We start from the raw sequence: 20,114 nt of genomic DNA on the forward strand, positions 1-20,114 counted from the left end.
GGCTCGAGGAGGGTGAAAAACCAGCCTCCCAGAAGTTCAGGAAGGCCAGAAATGGGCCCGTTTTTTATTTCCAGAGAGCCTCTGGCGCCCAGGAGCAGTGGTGCATTTCAAAAAAATTTATCACCAATTCAGTGGGCATGGCTTAATGGGCGCGCTTTGCACATGCGCACATACTTTGCATGTGCACGCATGCCAAACATGCAGTTTGCGCAGGCACAGAGGCGTTTCGACTCACTACCTGCAAGCCTGCACTCTCCTGGTCGCTTCAGCAGTTGCCACACAGCATTCATCTGTGCCATGCAAAGCAGCTGCGCTTCAAATTCAGAGGATAAAGATGAGTATGGAAGCCCAGGCAGGTGGGTGGCCCCAACAGCAGAGTGTTGGAGAGAACCAGTTCAGTCTCCGCTGCTCAGCGGTGCTACCAGCTCAGCAGAACCAGGCTGAACCAATAAAATACCACCACTGCTGGGGAGGTCGTTTTTGCCCTTGGGGAAAGCCTCCAGAGCCCCGGGAGGGTAAAAACACCTCCCCCCGTGGTGCAGGAGGCTGACTAGGCCACGCACACCATAGCCACACACACCCAGCAACCAGACAGAGAACCCTTTGCTAAAATTTTTGAAGCCCACTGCTTTCCTTAGAAATGTGCCCTACTCTCTCTCCATAATGAGAGAGTAGAATGGCAGACAATATCCTAGAAGGAAGAAGAGAAGCGGGGGAATAGCCTCTCACCGAATTTACCTTCTGATATATAGATCTATTTTGTGACTGTATATTATACAAGGGCATAATAAAATGTACCAACAAACCAAAAGGCATCAGAGACTGGACCAATGAACTATGGTTCTTTCCTTGGATATATCCTAGAGATTTTTTTTTTCCCATCCTGCTTTTAAATATTAAACTTTTATTGAAGCATTGTGAAGCCCTGTGTGTCAATACTATTGCAAGAATTGCTAACCTAGAAAGGTTATTCACTTTTTAAATTGGTTTTGGTTTTTTTTTGCTTAATCAGCTTCGAAGAAGCACATGATACCAGCCACGTGATCAAAAGTGATGTGCTATGCCATTTGTAGATAGCCATCCAAGGTTCCATAATCTGACTTCCAGCCCCTTTTTTCTGGCTTGTCAATGGAAGTTGGCCCTTCAAAATCAAACCCTAATGAAAATATAATGAGGACAAAGCTGGCTGTTCCATGGAAAGTTAGAAATCCATTTCAGGAAGTCCCCTTAACCAGACACAGCAAGGTTTCCTGCAAATGTCTCTGGATCTTTTAACTCCTGCCCAGAGAGAGTAGGCAGTCTGGAATCCAAACAGACATTTTATTTACCATGAAGATTCAAAGCTTTATTTACTCCCTCCAGTAAGCCTACTATAAAGCACAGGAAATGAATTCCTGAGTCCTATCTAAACGTCTTATCTGAACAGATTGACATGTATGGCATCTCATCAGTCCTTAAGTGGAGAGGAGATAACGCTCCATAATGAATTAATGGTCTGGCCGATACTTTGATTTCCTTTTAACTGTTCTTCTGTGTCTTCCAACTATCACTAATCCTTAAGTTATATAACTTTAATCCTGTAATAATTGTTCTATTATAGCTAATAAAACAGACTGACAGTGTGGCAAAATAGAATTTCAGACCTCCTTAAGACAACCCCATCTTCAGGAATTTTCTTTCCTTACCAAAAAAATAGCAGGCTTAAGGCATATCAGAGGTGGTATTCAGCAGGTTCTGACCAGTTCTGGAGAACCTGCAAATACCACCTCTGACTTGCCCCGCCCCCATCTCTTCTCTGCTTCCCAAGTCCCAGCTGATTGGCTGGGGCTTCTTTTGTTGCCCTGCACAGGAGAATGGAGCTGGAAAGCAGGTTAGTGGGGTGGGGAGGGAATGGAGATTTTACAGTATCCTTCCCTGCCACACCCACCAAGCCATGCCACGCCCATCAAGCCACACCCACAGAACCGGTAGTAAAAAATGTTGAATCCCACCACTGAGTCATATGTCCTCTTTTAAACAAAATACACAATTTCTGTCCAACTACCAAATAATAATATGAGTGGGTGCAGTGACCTAGAGGAGGAGCTCTCACCTCACAATCAGAAAGCTATGAGTTCGATCCTAGGTAGCAGCAGGTATTTTTCTCTCTGGGTACGATGAGAATATATCTGCTAAATATAACTGCATACTGGTGACAGGAAGGGCATCTAGCCAGCAAACATTTAGTTCCATTCAGTTGCCCAAATTCCATCCCGCAAGGGATTATGGGGTCATTATGGGGGAGATGATGATGATGATGATGATGATGATGATGATGATGATGATGATATCAGATAATAATAGGTCATCCCCCTGAATATTTCAGAGACCTGCAACAGCATTAGCTGACCTCTTTCTCTTTCCTGCCCACTTATTTTCTGTTGAAAAATGCTCTTCTATTGAAACTGCTGATCTGGGTAAATCTACATAAATTACAGGACTGATACAAAATCACACTTCCGTTTGGATCCATACTGGGGAGATGGAGCTTGTAAATTTCACCATATCTTTTTCTTTTTTGGAGGAAACTTTCTGGTTTTAGAAAGAAGCAAATTCAAAGAGATGAAGAAAATGCTTCTAATGTCATATTTCTCCTCTGGACTCATGAAACCCACCCAGGCAGTTGGGCAGTCACAAAATTGAGTTTAAATAGTACTAACTTAGTCATCAATCACCAACAAACGTTAGGCTCACAAGTCACTGCCTCAATTTAACTATAGCAGGGAAGGTTGCTTAGCACTGCTGCAGTACAGATTGAGTCGGGACTCCTACCATAGAGTGCTGCCATTGATATGTGTGTGGCAGAGGTGGTATTCAGCAGGTTCTGACCAATTCTGGAGAGCCGGTAGCGGAAATTTTGAGTGGTTTGGAGAACCGGCAAATCCCACCTCTGACTGACCCCTCCCCCATCTATTCTCTGCCTCCCAAGTCCCAGCTGATTGGCTGGGTCTTCTTTGGTTCCCCTGCATAGGAGAACGGAGCTAGAAAGCAGGTTAGTGGGATGGGGAGGGAAATTTTGCAGTATCCTTCCCATGCCATGCACACCAAGCCACACAAGTATCTGTTACCAAGTACTGTGATGTACGCTGCACCATGACATCATCACACAAATAATTAAAATTACATCATCATGACAAGTGTGATGACGCTGTCCCCCTTATTATGACCCCTCGATTAAAAAGGGGCCATAATAGTGCCAGTCTCATTCCGCCTTGCTACATTGTAAAGCTGTGATATTGCTGGAGAGAAATTCTAATGAGCCTTTATGGAACACAATATTCAAAGTATATCCATTTACAATAAAAATGCTAAGTCAGGGATACGAAAAAGATACAAAGCATATTCAACAGAAAATGCTCTAATGTGAAATACAAATGCAAATTGATTGTGTTGGTGATATTCTAAGGAAAATTGTTCATGAGAAAATAAAGAAAAATTAGCTACAGTTTTTCATCCAGTCAACATGATATAATTTCTGTTTGTATCCTTAATATAGCATGTGCAGATTTTTAAAGAAGAAAGTTATAATAATAATATTATAATAGCATCAAGGAAGTTCATGCATGTTCCAGCAATAACCAAACTGCATCAGAAGTTCCATTGGAAACTTAGAAGCCATCATGCATGAAAGCTGAGTTATATACTCTTATATATTCTCATATATTATGCAGTATTTAATAACGGGAAATACAAACATATACCTCAGCACTCATCGTTAATTGGTTCCAGCAGGCACGATAAGTAGTAAAAATGATTTTCTCATAAGGAATAATGTAGTGAGCTACAAGGCAGCCAACACCAACAAGTTCCAGCTTGTGTGTTGAGTACCAAACAAACAATGAGTACCGGGACAAAATTTTCACATCAAAATGCTGTTAAGTACTAAATTCAATGAGTTTCAGGGCATTGAGTACCAAGGTACTACTGTACTGGTCTTAAAAATATCAAAGTGGACAACATGGAATTTAAATTTAAATATGTATATGGCCATTTACACTGGATGTAAATACCAAACATAGCTAACTCATATACAACAAAAGCCACATATAGCTTATTAAGACTACTTGGTATCAATAATTTATATATTGATTAAAATTTAATTGAGAGGCAGCTTGTAAGAGACATGAGAGTTCATGCCATCCAAACCAGGGGTGTCAAACTCAAGGTCCACAAGATGGATCTGGCCTGTGGGATGCTTAGATCTGGCCCGCAGGGCCGCTCTGCAAATAGCAAAGGACTGGCCCGCGGTGCCTCTGCCAGCAAAAACAGAGCTCGGGATGGCCACGTACAGTCCTCCTGGCCCCCGTTTTCAGCCAAGATGGCCTCCTGCAGTCCTCTGCCAGCTAAAATGGAGCTGGGCGCAGGGGCACAGAGGGCTAGCAAAACAAACTAAAAACAAAACAAAAGGATAAATGTTTCCCCTTTTCCATCTGAGCATACAAGAAGGGACAGGAAAAGAGAAAGGGAAAGAGAAAAGCCGAAGAAAAAGAAGGAAAGATAGGAAGAGAGCAAGGAAGGAAAAATAAGGAACGAGGAGAATGAAGGAGAAAGAAGAATGAAGAGGGAAGGAAAAATAAAGAAAAGGAAGGAAGGAAGGAAGGAAGGAAGGAAGGAAGGAGGAGGGAGGGAGGGAGAGAGGGAGGGAGGAAGGAAGGAGGAAGGAAGGAAGGAAGGAAGGAAGGAAGGAAGGAAGGAAGGAAGGAAGGAAGGAAGGAAGGAAGGAAGGAGATTATAATGAGAGTGAGGGAAGGTCTGAGGGAAGTCCTGTCTAAGCACTTGGCCACCGTAGGTGCCCTCAACACAAGTGACATCAAGCTGGCCACCCACACAGGCCACGCCCACACAGGCCATGCTCACACATGCCCGCCAAAGTCAAACACAACCTTGATGTGGCCCTCAATGAAATTGGGTTTGACACCCCTGATCTAAACGATGAAAAAACAATCTACTTAAAAGAATAAAAGCAGTAACGGATTATGACCGAAATATATGGAGTGTGCCTTGTTGAAGAAGACTGCAATATACGTATAAACTGCAACAAAGATTTAAGTGGCCCACTGAGACAACTGTTTTGCAGCTCTAGACCATTACAAATGTGATTTTTACATCCTTCATTTACAAGAGATTGACTACAATGGCCATTTTCCACACCATTATCTGAATAACAAAGATCCCAAGGGCTATAGCCTGTATCAAATTCTGTTTTAATTTGAAATCATCCTATTATTCTAGGGAGAGAAAAAAAAACAAGATTTCCAGCAGTCAACTAGAGATCCTTTCTACTGCTCCCAGACACAGCCAGGTTGTCCTTTACTCAATGCACAAATTCAGAGTTCCATAAAAAAAAAATGGCCAATAAAACATTGTGTGTCCTTTCAGAGGTTGAATAATGGATCCCAGCAGCAAAACTACTGGCTAAGAATACCAAGTATTACACTTCAATGATACCTGAGAATGTGACTCCACATTTCTCTGACCTGTGATAAAGATCACATATAAATAATGCAACTCTTCCTCGTGTACCCATCTAGCATTTGGTATAATAAGGTATCTCACCAACCCCCCAATCCTTCTTTGAAGCTTTGCAAACACAGCATACTTACGGTCTATTCAGAAATGATGAGATTTGGCTTGGTTTTCTCCTGACTGTCCTTATGCCATAATCCAGGCTTGCAAAGCCCAACTCCCGTTGTTAATTTCTGCATTTGAACTCTAGTAAAACCATGTGACGTACTCCCTATCGAAGGGGCACAGGCATGAGATTACATTTTGGCAATCAAACAATGTAACATTGCCTCTGGGAATTTCTGGGATAGAGTAGGCAATCCAAGACATGTGAGATCTGCGTTAGATTTAGATTCTGATATTTTAAATGTACCAGAGTCACCTAATGTAACCTTGCTATGTAAGTTTCTGCGTGTATCAAAAATACACAGGATTTCATATGTTCATCCTGCCACTAGCAAGCTTTCTTGGAAATCAGAGCTCCCAAAGAAATACCTCTGCAATATAAATTTAAGCTGTCAGTCCTTCTCTAATGGTCACTGGTGGCAATAGAGCAAGGCAAGATCACTTCTGCCTCTTCAAGATTCAGAGGAGAACAGGATGTTACAGTCCCCGAGGGAGAGAACAAATTAAATCCCCTATTTCCATTCTAGATATAGACATGATCCAACTGCTAATTGACTCTTGGAGGCTGGCACTCTCTACTATGTGTGGGGACAGCACATCAGTTTAAAGGCTAAAGCAAGTCATCAGTACATTCAGTTCTATCCGTCAAAGGAAGAGTTCAGTAGGAACAGACAGAACAATACTGGTGGCTGCCTTTTAGCACCTGCTGTTGCCTCACTATGTCTAGGTAGGGTGGGACAGGTATTGCTTGGATGCCAACCTCAATCTATTCTAGCCATTATACATTAGGAAATAGTGCTAGCAATAGGAATAGTGAGGGTGAAGGTTTGGTTTCCGAATGTTTCATTACCAGATTAGGCAACATCTTCAGTGGAGTTTACGGGATAAACTCAGAGGTGATATTCAGCAGGTTCTGACCAGTTCTGGAGAACCGGTAGCGGAAATTTTGAGCAGTTCAAAGAGCCAGCAAATACCACCTCTGACTGGCTCCACCCCCATCTCTTCTCTGCCTCCAGAGTCCCAGCTGATTGGCTGGGTCTTCTTTTGTTGCCCTGCAGAGGAGAACGGAGCTGAAAAGCAGGTTAGTGGGGTGGGGAGGATAGGGTTGGGCCACGCCTCCCACAACAGCGAACCTGACCTTGATGAACCCATTGTTAAATTATTTGAATCCCACCACTGATGAAGACCGAAGGATGCAGCTGAAAAGATAGCCTTGCATATTAAAAAGTAAAACTCAGAAAAAGACTAGGAATACCATGGTGTCTCAAGCAGTTATCTGTAGTACCTCAGAATACATGAAACACTGAAGCAGCAAGTTTTGGATTTGACCAATATTTATATGCATAGTCCGCTACACTGCTGATAAGACAACTCAAAAGAACAATGAGAGAGTTGAATGGATACAAGACCTTCATTGAGAGGTTGCCTTTGCTGGCCTAGCTAGCTGGCAAATGGCTCATGAAGACTCAGCTTCAATTTCAAGATGCTTGCCTTAATACTTTGATCATTTTCTCTCTAGCGACTTACAACATAGTCTAGAGTTATCCAATTATTATCATGCCAAAATAAAAATAATGAGGACAGGCTTTGCATCACCTCAACAACGGCTGGGTTATACTACGAAGACCACGTGAGTCTTAGTGGGAAATGGCTATTGCTATGCCCATCAGGCATCAATTCCCTTCCCTAAAGCTTGAGTAAATTTAGCAGTCATATGATAGAAAAAAGGTTCACCTATGGATCAATATCGAGTTAATAGAAAGCAGAGAACAGGAATAAATGTTCAGCTCTCACAGCAGACAGATGCAAAAAGAAGGGACCCCTTGGGAAATCTGTATTGGTGCTTTTATTAGGGATGAACAATAACAGCTTCACCACAACATTCAGCTTCAACCACAACAATATAAGAGCACACAATAAATACAAACTCAAGGTAAACCAAACTTGATTGCAGGAAATACGACTTCAGCAACAGAGTGGTCAATGTCTGGAATACTCTACCTGACTCTGTGATTTTTTCCCCAAACCCCAAAAACTTTAACCTTAGACTGTCTACTATTGACCTCACCCCTTTCCTAAGAGGTCTGTAGGGGGGTGTGCATAAGCGCACCAATGTGCCTACCGTCCCTGTCCTATTGTTTCTTTTTTATTCATATCCATTTCATGTATTCATAACCATGTTTATACTTATACCTGTTATCTAATACTTGCTTGACAAATAAAATAAATAAATAACAGTTTGTAATCAGGAGTGGGCAATATCAAGTTATCCCAAAGCCCTCCCCGCCCTGAATCTGTAACCTGCATGCATTGCTATTCAGTGCCAACTACTGTTCAGTCTAAGAGAGTATAAAATAATAGACACTGAATTGGGGAGGTGTCTAACTTTTCAAATATGTAGGTAGTGTTCTGGAATAATGATGAAAATACTTATTTTTCTTTACCATCTGTATTGCAAAAGGGAAATTCCATGCTGGCAGTGACTGTTTTGCAAAAAGGGAAATTCCACCCACATAAGCGCCATAAGCACTATGTGCTTAAAGCTCAAAGAATTGATAGAGAGCACACACACACACACACACACACACACACACACACACACACTTTACGGTCTGTTTCTGTTGCTCCCCTGTGGGAGGAGGTTTCAGAGTATTTCTAGCAGGACTACCAGCTTCTGTAACACTTTTGTTCCCTATGCCATCCGTCTGGTAAGCTCACAAGACTCGTTCTTCTCTGAGCTAGACTGTTGTTTCTCTGTGCCATATAATATATGTGGGTATATGCATAATTTTGTATTTATTTATTTATATTTTTGTCATGCTTATGTAATGTATACTGGAGGTGGTAATCCTCTGAGAGCTGTATGCAATGAAATTTCATTTTAATTAGTGTACATTTAAATGTACACAATTGATGTACATTTAAAGTGACAATAAGTATTTGGAAAAGGATCAAGAATGTAACTAATAACAACATGAACTCTTCATTCAAACCCAAAGGTCCTTCCTGTGTGTAGATGGGGAGACAAAATTAACTCTACATTGATTATATCAGATTGAGAGTTGGTGTTTCTGACAAGCAATTTCAACTTAATCCTGCATCACTGGAGCCACATGCAGGGAAATATCATCAACATGACTTCAGATCCAATGCTTGAATGCTACATGAAGCCATGGATGGATTGGCAGTGAATTCTAGTGCTGGAAGAACTTCAACCTGCTGTGATGACCCAGGGTGGGGATAAAAATAAACACAGTCACAAAAACCCAGTGAAGCCTCTTTTATTCCTTCGCTTTGCTTCAAAGCTCCAAATAGCCTTGATGGAAGACAAAAAAACTCCCACACAAGCAGTTACAAGAAGGGGGGAAAAAACAACACAAACTAGGCAAGATAAGGGTTGAAGGACGTCCACAGATAACAGAACACACACTGGGAAGGACACCAAACTCAGAGAGGAACCATAAATTAGAGATATTTCTACACTTTGTTTCCAGCGCTCACCCGTATGCATGTCCGTCCTTTTATTGAGATGTCACAGCTGCAGCCTATGATGAAGATCAAGGCCTTCTCCTCCCGAGTAGACCACATCTCTCCCTTATCCTCTCCTCCCTGCATGCCCTAGGATGGAGAGGGGATGGGTCTGGGTCTTCCTCTGACTGCCCAGCCAGCCTCTGCCCTTCCCCAGCCTCCTCCACAACCTCCAGAGCCACACTTCCACTCTGTTGGCTGATCCTCCTTTCCCTCAGAGTCAGTTTCCACCAGGGGCATGACACCTGCCTTCCTTTACTGTAGATTACCAAGGGGCTTGGGAGTTCATACCCACCATGACAACCCTGGATCTGATAGCAGTGATCAAACATTAGACTTGCTTCTATTCCCTCTGGAAGAGTGGCAGCATGATCTGGAATGGGGGAGATACAGGTAGTCCTTGATTAGCAACTGCCTTGGACAGCGACCATTTTACAGTTACAACAGTGACAAAAAAGTAACTTTGTGATCTAAAGTAACTTTGAGAACAATGCCCTCATTTACAGACATTGTAGCATCTTTCTGAGCCATGTGTTTGCCGTTGACTTATACATCATCACTGTTCATGTCCTGTGCCTGACCTATTTTTTTTCCTTTTTCCCTATTTCTTACAGAGTGGAGAGGGGCATAGTGCGTTCCCTAAAAAATGCTATCTGCATATTAACAAGCTTTGCTCTGTGATCTTAATTGGTTGATTAGAACCTCCAGATGCTGCCTGACACTGACAAGAGTCTAACTCAATTTCACACTGAAGAATTTTTTGCCAGTACAACGTAACTGCTCATATTGACCCTTGCGTAGGAGAAATGTTGTCATCTTTCATGGGGAAGAATGAACAGAAGGAATTTCTACAGCAGGTGTGTCAAACTCATATCATCATGGTGGCATTATGTGATGTATTGGGACTTTTTTTCCCCTTCACTAAACTGGGCATGGACATGGCCAGCACATAATGCATCCGGCCCTTGGGCCAGGAGTTTGACAGCCCTGCTCTACAGAGAGAATGTGAAAACTCCTTCAGGCATCTATTGGATATAATCACACAGGTTCATTCTGGTTATGCAGGTCTCTTGGAAGTGACAAGAGGCCTAGTATAGTCCATTTCTATGGGAAGAGATTGAACTTGTTGATGCTGAGGAAGTAGACAAGATTCTTGGTGGTGTGAGTGCAACCTCTTGTATATTAGATCCATGCCTTTTCTAGTTGATTAACACCTCCTGGGAATGAACATATGACTGGATTCAGGCAATGGCAAATGTATTTTTTGTGGGAGGACACATTCCTTCTAATTTTTAAAGATGTCATAGATCATCCCCTCCTCAAGAAGCCTTCTTGGATCCAATGATACTAGACAATTTTTGTCCAATCTGTAACAGTCTTTTTAAGGAAGATTGTTGAGGGTCCTAAAAATGAATGGATTACCTAGACTTCTTTCCACTGATGACTGGGTTAATATACTGATCATCCCCATAGGCAGGAATAATGATACAACCAGTAGTGGGATGCTGCCAGTTTAACAATCGGTTTGGTGATCACGTGCTTCGCGATATATCACCCCATAGTTTTACAGGACTTTCTGGGCAATATACACTGTCAGCATATTGCCTCCAACAATCTGGGTCCTCATTTTACTGATCTTGGAAAGATGGAAGGCTGAGTTAACCTTGAGCCCATCAGGAGTGAGTTCGTCTGCAATACTGCATTCTAATCACTGCATCGCCAGGGCTTCCTTAAACTTTCAATGGCTTCTGGTAATATTGATTTATGATATCCTTCTGGACCGGTTTCAGTGTTTACAAGTGGGAGGCATTGTGCTGCATTGGATCTCCTTTTTCCTCCAGGGACATTTCCAGCTGATCCTGGAAGAGCTCTAGGCCAAAACCAATAATCAGAATCCTATTCTCTTCCTGCTCTTATTTAATATTGCTATGAAACCACTGGGTGTTGCCATTTATTGGGAAAGACCAGAGATTGCCAATATGCCAGGGGTATCCAACTATACATCTCCACCCTAAGTCAATCAAACAAGTTTTTTCAAGTTGTATCAAGTTCTTTGTTTTTAATAATTTGTGCACCACCCAGGATCAGTGTCACGAGAAGGACAGTTACATAAATAAATAAGTCAGAATGAATTGGGTTTTGAATTTGTTGCTAAATTTGTTTCTTGTGTTTTGTTTCCAGTTTTTGTTTTTCATGCTATTATCCAATTGTAAACACCTCCTACTGAGTCATTAATAAATAAATATTTGCCTTGTGCTTGAAAGTAGTCTGTTGAAAGGGCTTCTTGGTTGCTCCATCTAACAGACGTTATCTAGTTGATCTGATCAGAACCAGGTGTTAATTTCTTTTCTAGGACAGCACACCTCTCAGCTTGGCCTACGGTAATTTGCAGTGTGGCAGACAGCATACTTAGCACAAGGAAGCACCAACAGGATGTTGAAGATGCCCAGTTGGCTGGAGGAGTAACTCTTTCTGAGGAAAGCTATCCCTGAACACATTAGTCTATGTGCCCTCTCCTGCTGCTCAGCTTGCTTTGTCCATTATCCGCTTAGGTCTTGCCTACAGGATTCCATTTTGTCCTTCCTGAAATGAAACTTCTGTACTGAAACCACTGACAGAGTCTTAGAGCAGAGTGTCATCAGTATGCTGATGATACCTGGCTCTATTGCTCCTTAGTATCCAATTTGTAGAAAGTAATCAATAACCTGGAATGTTCCCTACAACAGTTTGAATGAGAGAGAACAATCTGAAATTAAATCTAGGCAAGTGAGAAGTGGTTATATAAATAGGAAAGTGCACTCAAAAGTTGAGGTTCACTTTGTTTTGGATGGTGTTTGCACTACAACAAAAACAGCAGCTTCAAAACCTGGGTCCCTGAGATGTTGCTGGGATCACGGACGGCAATTGTATCAAGGAACACTTTTATACAATTGATTCTAGTAGACCAGATAAGTTCCTTCCTAAGCTGTCTGGATTTGGCAGTTGTATGTTTGTCCTAAGGCAGGGGTCCCCAACCACCGGGCCGCGGACCGGTACCGGGCCGTGGATCACTTTGCACCGGGCCGCAAAGAAAATAAAAATAAAAAATAAAATAAAAATGGCGGCTTTCTTCGCCTTCGGTGAATGCTGCTGGGATCAGGGATCAAGGACACAAATGAAAGAAGGGGAGGGAGGAAGCAACCAAAGCCTGTCCTGCTCTCCGGCTCAGTAGCTTCGGTTTCCTCCCGCCTCATTCCTCTCTCAGTCGCTCTCTCGCTCCTCCACTAGCCCAGGAAGAAACTGCTTCAAAGAAGCCGGCAGGGTGGCTTTTCCTGTTGGCGCAGCTCCCCAGAAGCGCCCGTTCACCCCCACCCCGCCGCCAATCAATCCAGGTTCAATCCAGTGCTCCGTTCTGCCTGCTTGCCTGCCTGCCTTCATTTCTGGTTGTTTCGGAGCAGCTTCAGCTGAGAATACTAATTATTTGCCTCTTTTTCTCAGCTGAAGCTGCTCTGAAACAACCAGAAACGAAGGCAGGCAGGCAGGCAGGCAGAACGGAGCACTGGATTGAATCATGGGAGGCTGGGTGGGGGTGAACGGGCACTTCGGAGGAGCTGTGCTGACAGGAAAAGCCACCCTGCCGGCTTCTTTGAAGCAGTTTCTTCCTGGGCTAGTGGAGGAGCGAGAGAGCGACTGAGAGAGGCGAGGCAGACACCTGAGGGATGAGGCTGAGGGAGGGAGGCAGACACCTGAGGGATGAGGCTGAGGAGGCAGGGGCGAGAGGCGGGGCTTCTCAGCCGTCCTGCAGGGACTTGTCCTGAGCTGCGGAGACAGCCGTGGGCCGCCGCCGCCCAGCGCTCAGTTTTGAAGGCGCTCCTCAGCCCAGCGCAGTTCCTGAATCTGCAGCTGAAACCCTCCATTTTAAATGTCCAATAGAAGAGAATATCTGTCACTCAGGTTGCAATGAGGAGGCATTGGTGCTCCTGAACTTGGTGGTTTGCTGGCAGATGTTTTATTACCCGACTAGGTAACAACATCAGATGTTACCTAGTCAGGTAATGAAACGTCTGCAAGCAAACCACCAAACTCGGACTCCTCCCGGTCCTTGAAAAAGTGTTTCTGCGTGAAACTGGTCCCTGGTACAAAAAGGTTGGGGACCACTGTCCTAAGGGATGCAGTAGCTCAGTGGCTAAGATGCTGAGCTTGTCAATCAGAAAGGTTGGCAGTTCGGCGGTTTGAATCCCTAGCACCGCATAACAGAGTGAGCTCCCGTTACTTGTCTCAGCTTCTGCCAATCTAGCAGTTTGAAAGCATGTAAAAATGCAAGTAGAAAAATAGGGACCACTTTGGTGGGAAGGTAACAGCGTTCCCTGCACCTTCTGTGTTTAGTCATGCCAGCCACATGACCATGGAGACATCTTTGGACACCTCTGGCTCTTTGGCTTTGTAATGGAGATGAGCACTGCCCCCTAGAGCTGGTAATGACTAGCATGTACTGTGTGTGCGAGGGGAACCTTTACCTTACCTATGTTTATTGCCTGGTTGCATATCACCTTGATTAATGTAACATATTCTATCTTGGGGTACCCTTATAAAGATTTGAGAAATTGCAGTTGGTCAAAAGTTCAGCAGCTAGGCTACCAATAGATATATAATACAAAGAAAACATAAATATGATACTAAAATATTTGCACTGGTTGCCAATTATTTGCCAACACAATTCAATTTGTTAGCATTGATTCTTAATACTCTAAGTAGCTTTGCCCCCAGATTATTGGAGATTGAAACATTGTTTGTATAATTATTAGGGAAGTAGATTTTACTGCTAAGGAGTTTTATTTGGAAGAAACTTATTACTTATTACTTATTACTTATTACTTATTGAGAAATGTTTCTCAATCTTGGCAATTTTCAAATGTGTGGACTTCAAGCATGCTGGCTGAGGAATTCTGGGAGTTGAAGTCCACATATTTTAAAGTTGGCAAGGTTGAGAATCACAGCATTATAGAAATAAATAAAGCCTTGTTGTTGTTAATCATAAAGTCATGTCCGACCCATTGCAGCCCCATGGACAACGGTCCTCCAGACCTTCCTGTCCCCTACCATCCTCCGGAGTCCATTTAAGCTCATGCCTACAGCTTCAGTGACTCTCTTCAGCCACCTCATTCTCTGTCATCCCCTTCTTCTTCTTTTGCCTTCAATCTTCCCCAGCATTAGGCTCTTCTCCGGTGAGTCCTTCCTTCTCATTAGGTGGTCAAAGTATTTGAGTTTCATCTTCAGGATCTGGCCTTCTAAAGAGCAGTCAGGGTTGATCTCCTCTAGGACTGACCGGTTGGATCGCCTTGCAGTCCAAGGGACTCGCAGGAGTCTTCTCCAGCACCAGAGTTCAAAGGCCTCAAAGGATAAAGCCCAGCTCCTAGCTAACAACATCCTATCAGAAGAAGAATCACAAGTTCAGTGCATGTAGCAGATCCAGATAACTTTATTCTGCCGTCATTTAGAAGACCAGTTAAGAGCCTTTGGCAAGAGAGAGAAAGACTCCTCGCTTCATTCCATCTGGTTTGTCCCATTGCTATCTTTTATCTTTCAAATTTCATTGATTTTACTGTTAATTGCCTTGTTTGATTATTTTGGGCTTCCCAGAATTATGGGGAGTTGGGCAACATATAAGCTCAATAAATTATTATGTAAATAATATAATTCTATCAATAATATTTTTTAAAATCTCTTATTATAGACAACAATGTGAAATCCCAGCTGCCTGTTGGCCTTCATTCCCACTGAGTTCTTTCCAAGAACTTAGGATGTCATAATGTATTGGGGGGGGGGTTATATGTTTGGATCAAAACAGTGTAACCTTTTGCAACTGACAAATGGAAATTTTGTAAGTATGCAGATTTTTCTAGGCTTTCCAAGGCTTTTTGGTATGGCACTCAGTATGCTGATAACCATCACAGCCAGTTTAAGCCATAATATTTCAACTTTGTTTTTCAGATTTTTATACTTTGTAATCTTCAATTCTTTGTCTTTTATTCTACTATCCCTTGCTATTGCCACAACAATTATAAACCATTTTCATGTGTTCAACCATAGCTACATCTGGTGTGTTACATGTCAAGACTTTATCTGTTTCTATTTAGAAATATTTTAACCTGTTCAATTTCAACTATTTTTCAGCTATGTGCCTGGGGAAAAAGGCAGAAGAAACTAATCTAAGTGTAGCAATCTCATAGAATAGAATAGAATAGAATAGAATAGAATAGAATAGAATAGAATAGAATGGAATGGAATGGAATGGAATGGAATGGAATAGAATAGAATAGAATAGAATAGAATAGAATAGAATAGAATAGAATAGAATAGAATAGAATAGAATAGAATAGAATTCTTTATTGGCCAAGTGTGATTGGACACACAAGGAATTTGTCTTGGTGCAAATACTCTCAGTATACATAAAACAAAAGATACATTCATCAAGAGTCAAGAATCATGGTACAACACTTACTAATAGTCATAGGGTACAATAAGCAATCAAATCATACTAGGAAACAGTCCATATAAATCGTAAGGATACAAGCGACGAAGTTACAGTCATACAGTCATAAGTGGGAGGGATGGGTGATAAGGAGTGATGAGAAGGTTAGTAGTAATAGTAGTGCAGACTTTGTAAATAGTTGGACAGTGTTGAGGGAAATATTTGTTTAGTAGAGTGATGACATTCGGGGAAAAACTGTTCTTATGTCTAGATGTTCTGGTGTGCAGTGCTCTATAGCATCATTTTGAGGGTAGGAGTTGAAACAGTTTATGTCCGGGATGTGAAGGGTCTGCAGATATTTTCACAGCCCTCTTTTTGATTTGTGCAGTATACAGGTCCTCAATTGAAGGCAGGTTCATAGTAATTGTTTTTTCTGCTGATAACCAGGCATAGTGACAATCCACAAGTCTGTATCAATACCCTACCACTTCCTTCTTTCAGTCCAAGAGATGCTGAAGAGTCAATGCCATTGGAACTGGATTGCCAACAGAAGTACTCAGATGGGATAGCATTCCCATTGCAAGAGCTTCTGGAAGAAGATCCTGTCACTGGGCCCTTCATCTTTCTGGCCATCAGAAAAGATTCTTCTGCTGCATAGCTCCCATGATATGAAGACCATTCCTTGCCCACTCTTGGTCTTTAGGGAATCCATAAAGATACATTTAAATATTTATTTTTATCATACACCGCATTTGACTTTTTTATATTTTAAATGTTTGGCCCACCTAATGAGAAGAAAGGACTCACTGGAGAAGAGCTATTGCTGGGAAAGATTGAGGGTAATAGAAGAAGGGGACAACAGAGAATGAGGTGGCTGGATTGAGTCACTGAAGCAGTTGGCTGAGCTTAAATGGATTCCAGGGAATGGTAGAGGACAGGAACGCCTGGAGGAACATACCATGGGGTCGTGATGAGTCAAACATGACTTCGCAACTAACAACAACAAGGTGCACTGAGTGCTCACCAGCAGACAAAGACAAAGTATCAATCAAAACAACAACACATCCAGAAGGCATTAGGTTGGGGAAGGAGATTAGGACCATTTTTAATTTTTTAAAAATTATGATTTTCAGTTTGTAAGAAGTTAACCTGACTTATGCTTCCTTTTTCCCACTCTCTCCATTGCCTTTTCTTATGACCCATTTCATGCTTCAACCTTGGTATCCCTCCACTTCAAATCCTGAAATGAGTCTAACTTTCCTGAAGGAGAAGTGGAAAGAGGAAATACAAGGTGAGAGAAACAAAAATACTTGAAATCACTTCTGCTAGAAAGAGATCTTTGCTTTGAATGGAAGGTAGAAGTCTGCTTTTCAAAGGTAGTTGTGTTTCCAAAACAGTCGTTATTGCACAAACACTTTTAATGATTTCATTTACAGAGCATTCCCTTGCTTTGTGTATAAAATAGTGGTGATGAAAGGATCTGATGCAGAGACATGCCTGGAACTTAGCAAGAGAAAGAATTTCTTGAGAGGCAGGATGCAAACATTTTCAGTCCATAATTAAATAATGTTAGTGCTTCATGAATTCTCTTGCAAGGATTCTCCTTCTGAGACATTTCTATCGGTTCAGAGCTCTCCAAGCTTGCCAGACAAAAATAGGAAAGGGACGCATTGTGTAGAGAGGGAACCTCACTCCTCAAGGACAGAGCCTGATGCAGTGATGGGATTCAAAAAAATTTTACTACCTGTTTTGTGGGCATGGCAGGGGAAGAATACTGCAAAATCCCATTCCCTCCCCAACCCATTAACCTGCTTTCCAGCTCCGTTCTCCTGTGCAGGGCAACAAAAGAAGACCCAGCCAATCAGCTGGGACTTGGGAGGCAGAGAATAGATGGGGGCAGGGCAAGTCAGAAGTGGTATTTACCAGTTCTCTGAACTACTCAAAATTTCTGCTACTGGTTCTCCAGAACTGGTCAGAACCTGCTGAATGCCACCTCTGGCCTGATGGGTTATAGCCAGGGGTGGGATTCTATCAGTTTGCACCTATTCGCTAGAACCGGTTGTTAACATTCTAAGCAGTTCGGAGAACTGGTTGTTAGAAGAAATTACTGGCCTAATCCTGTAAGGAAGGCAGGAAGGAAACATTCTGGTGTTGCTTACAGAAACTGCCTCTCCATTAACCCTTATTACATTCTAGATTTCCTGTCTCAGGAACGTCTCTGGAGTTTTTTCCCCTCCTTTGCTGGTACTTTGCTTGTGTGGAGTGACCATTCAAAGTTACAATGGCACTGAAAAAGTGACTTATGGCCCTTTTTCACACTTACGACTGTTGCAGCATCCCCACAGTCATGAGAGGCCAGGCGAGGAGATGCGTGCCTCGATGTGAGTGATATTGAGTTGGCCATGCCCAGCCAATAACATGACCACCAAGCCACGACCATAAACTAAGCCACGCCCACAGAACTGGTTGTTAAAAATTTGAATCCCACCCCTGGTTATATATAGCAGGATCTTACACAGTCCAAAATCAAATGTTGCATGTATCAGGAGTCATCCTTGGAAAAATTGAACCCAATTTTACGATCAACTAACCAATCAATCAGAATAGAGCTGAAAGAGACCTTGGAGGTCTTCTAGTCCAACCATTGTTAAAACAGAAGATCCTATACCATTTCAAACAAGTGACTGTCCGGTCTCTTCTTAAAAACCTCCAGTGACGAAACACCCACAACTTCTGATGGCAAGTGGTTCCACTGGCTTTTTGTCCTCACTGTTAGGAAGTTTCTTCTTCCCAACAGTGAGGACAATTATGTCTGGAAGCAAGTTCCTCTCATTAATCAGTTCCTGGATATTGTATATGCACTCATATTTAAACCAAAGAATTGGTCAAAATGTATGATTTACTAAAATAATTCACAACTAATATTTTTTTTTAAAAAAGAGAATTGCAAGCACTCAACTAATGGATGGACCCAGTTTTTCAAAATAAGAAATATTACAAATGTGCATGAGTGAAAAGGAAGAATCTGAGAAGACGGAACAACAGTAATAGAATATGTACGTTGCACACAGAACATCTCAGATTTAATTTGGACGCTCCTAGGGAAAGGTGGAAAATGTAATGTCTGAAATCCTGGAGATTTTCTGTCAGTCAAGGTAGATTTTGTGGTCCCTCTGAAATACCTTAGGACTTCATTTCCCACAATTCTTCAGGGTGTTGCTAGCTGAAAATCCCATATTTGTAATCTGTACACTTCCAGAAGGCACCAGGTTGATAGAGACTGCATGAATAATAATGCATTGAATGGATTGAATGGGGTGACTTCATAAGCTTGCTTATATTCCTATTAACTCAGATCACATTTCTGGTAAACACATTAATTGTACACTGGCAGCACATAAATGAAAGTCTGATGATTCAATTCTGTTTCTTTTAAAATAGCCACAAATTATATTCACATTTGATATATTAAGTATGTAGTTATGTATTAGATGCATACCACAAAATGAGGCATGCCTCAGATATTTAATATTCTGCTACCATATAGCAGTGTTTTTCAACTTGGCAACTTGTATGGACTTCCACTCCCAAAATTTCTCATTTGCATGAAATTTATTGTGTATGCATTATTATATTTCTACACCACCGATCTCACCTAAGTGCCTGTGATGACCCAGAGTGTACCACAAACATAACAAAATCCTAAATGTAAATAAATGTCCTTTAATGCCTCCAATTTGGCCCCATTGTTCAATAATACTCAGTTGGAGATAAAACGTACTCAAAAATAGTCTTCAAAAGAAAGCAATACAGTCCAAATTTAATGAGCAGATAGAGGTGAAATAAAAAATCAAACAAATTACAATGAAAAAATTTCCACAACAGAACAGGAGAAGTATTTAACAAATTCAAGAATATAACAAGGCACAGTCTGTTGGAAGGACGCCAACCAAAATAACTTCAGACCAAAATAAAACATGCTTTGTTTCCAGCGTTTGCCAGTACGCAGGTCCAAACTCTTATGCAGTTCTCACACCTGCAGCCCATGAAGAGGATCAAGGCCCTCTCCTCCCGAGTAGACCACATCTCTCTCTTATCCTCTCCTCCCTGCATGCCCTAGGATGGAGAGGGGATGGGTCTGGGTCTTCCTCTGACTGCTCAGCCGGCCTCTGCCCTTCCCCAGCCTCCTCCACAACCTCCAGAGCCACACTTCCACTCCTTGGGCTGTTCCTCCTCCCCCTCAGAGTCAGTCTCCATCAGGGGCATGTCAGTGCCTCTGTAAACTATGTGAAATGTCTCCAATTTCATTTCTGTCCTTGGCTACTTATATCAGGCATGTTTGTAAGATTAATCTCAGTAAATGGGATTTTTCTATGTTACATATTCTCAGACTCTTTTTCTTTGTCAATAAATGGTAATTCAAACATTTGAACAATAAACTGCTAGCTTAGCAATTTTGTTGATT

The 20,114-nt window shown here is 42.0% G+C and overlaps 1 protein-coding gene across 1 annotated transcript in view; it reads right to left on the reverse strand.

Annotated features, from left to right (window-relative positions):
• The window catches only part of LOC113428880 (sodium- and chloride-dependent betaine transporter-like), an 81,917-nt gene extending 76,227 nt beyond the window's left edge, over positions 1–5,690 (reverse strand). Inside the window, exon 1 of the mRNA XM_087968574.1 lies at positions 5,596–5,690. Within this exon, the coding sequence (XP_087824700.1) occupies positions 5,596–5,636 (41 nt within the window). The 5' untranslated portion in view covers positions 5,637–5,690. The remainder of the gene's footprint in view (positions 1–5,595) is intronic.
• Between the last annotated feature and the right edge of the window lie 14,424 nt (positions 5,691–20,114).

This window comes from Notechis scutatus, chromosome 6, assembly GCF_049901735.1.
Source record: "Notechis scutatus isolate UNSWTSFEM ecotype Mainland chromosome 6, rNotScu1.2, whole genome shotgun sequence".
NCBI lineage: Eukaryota > Metazoa > Chordata > Lepidosauria > Squamata > Elapidae > Notechis > Notechis scutatus.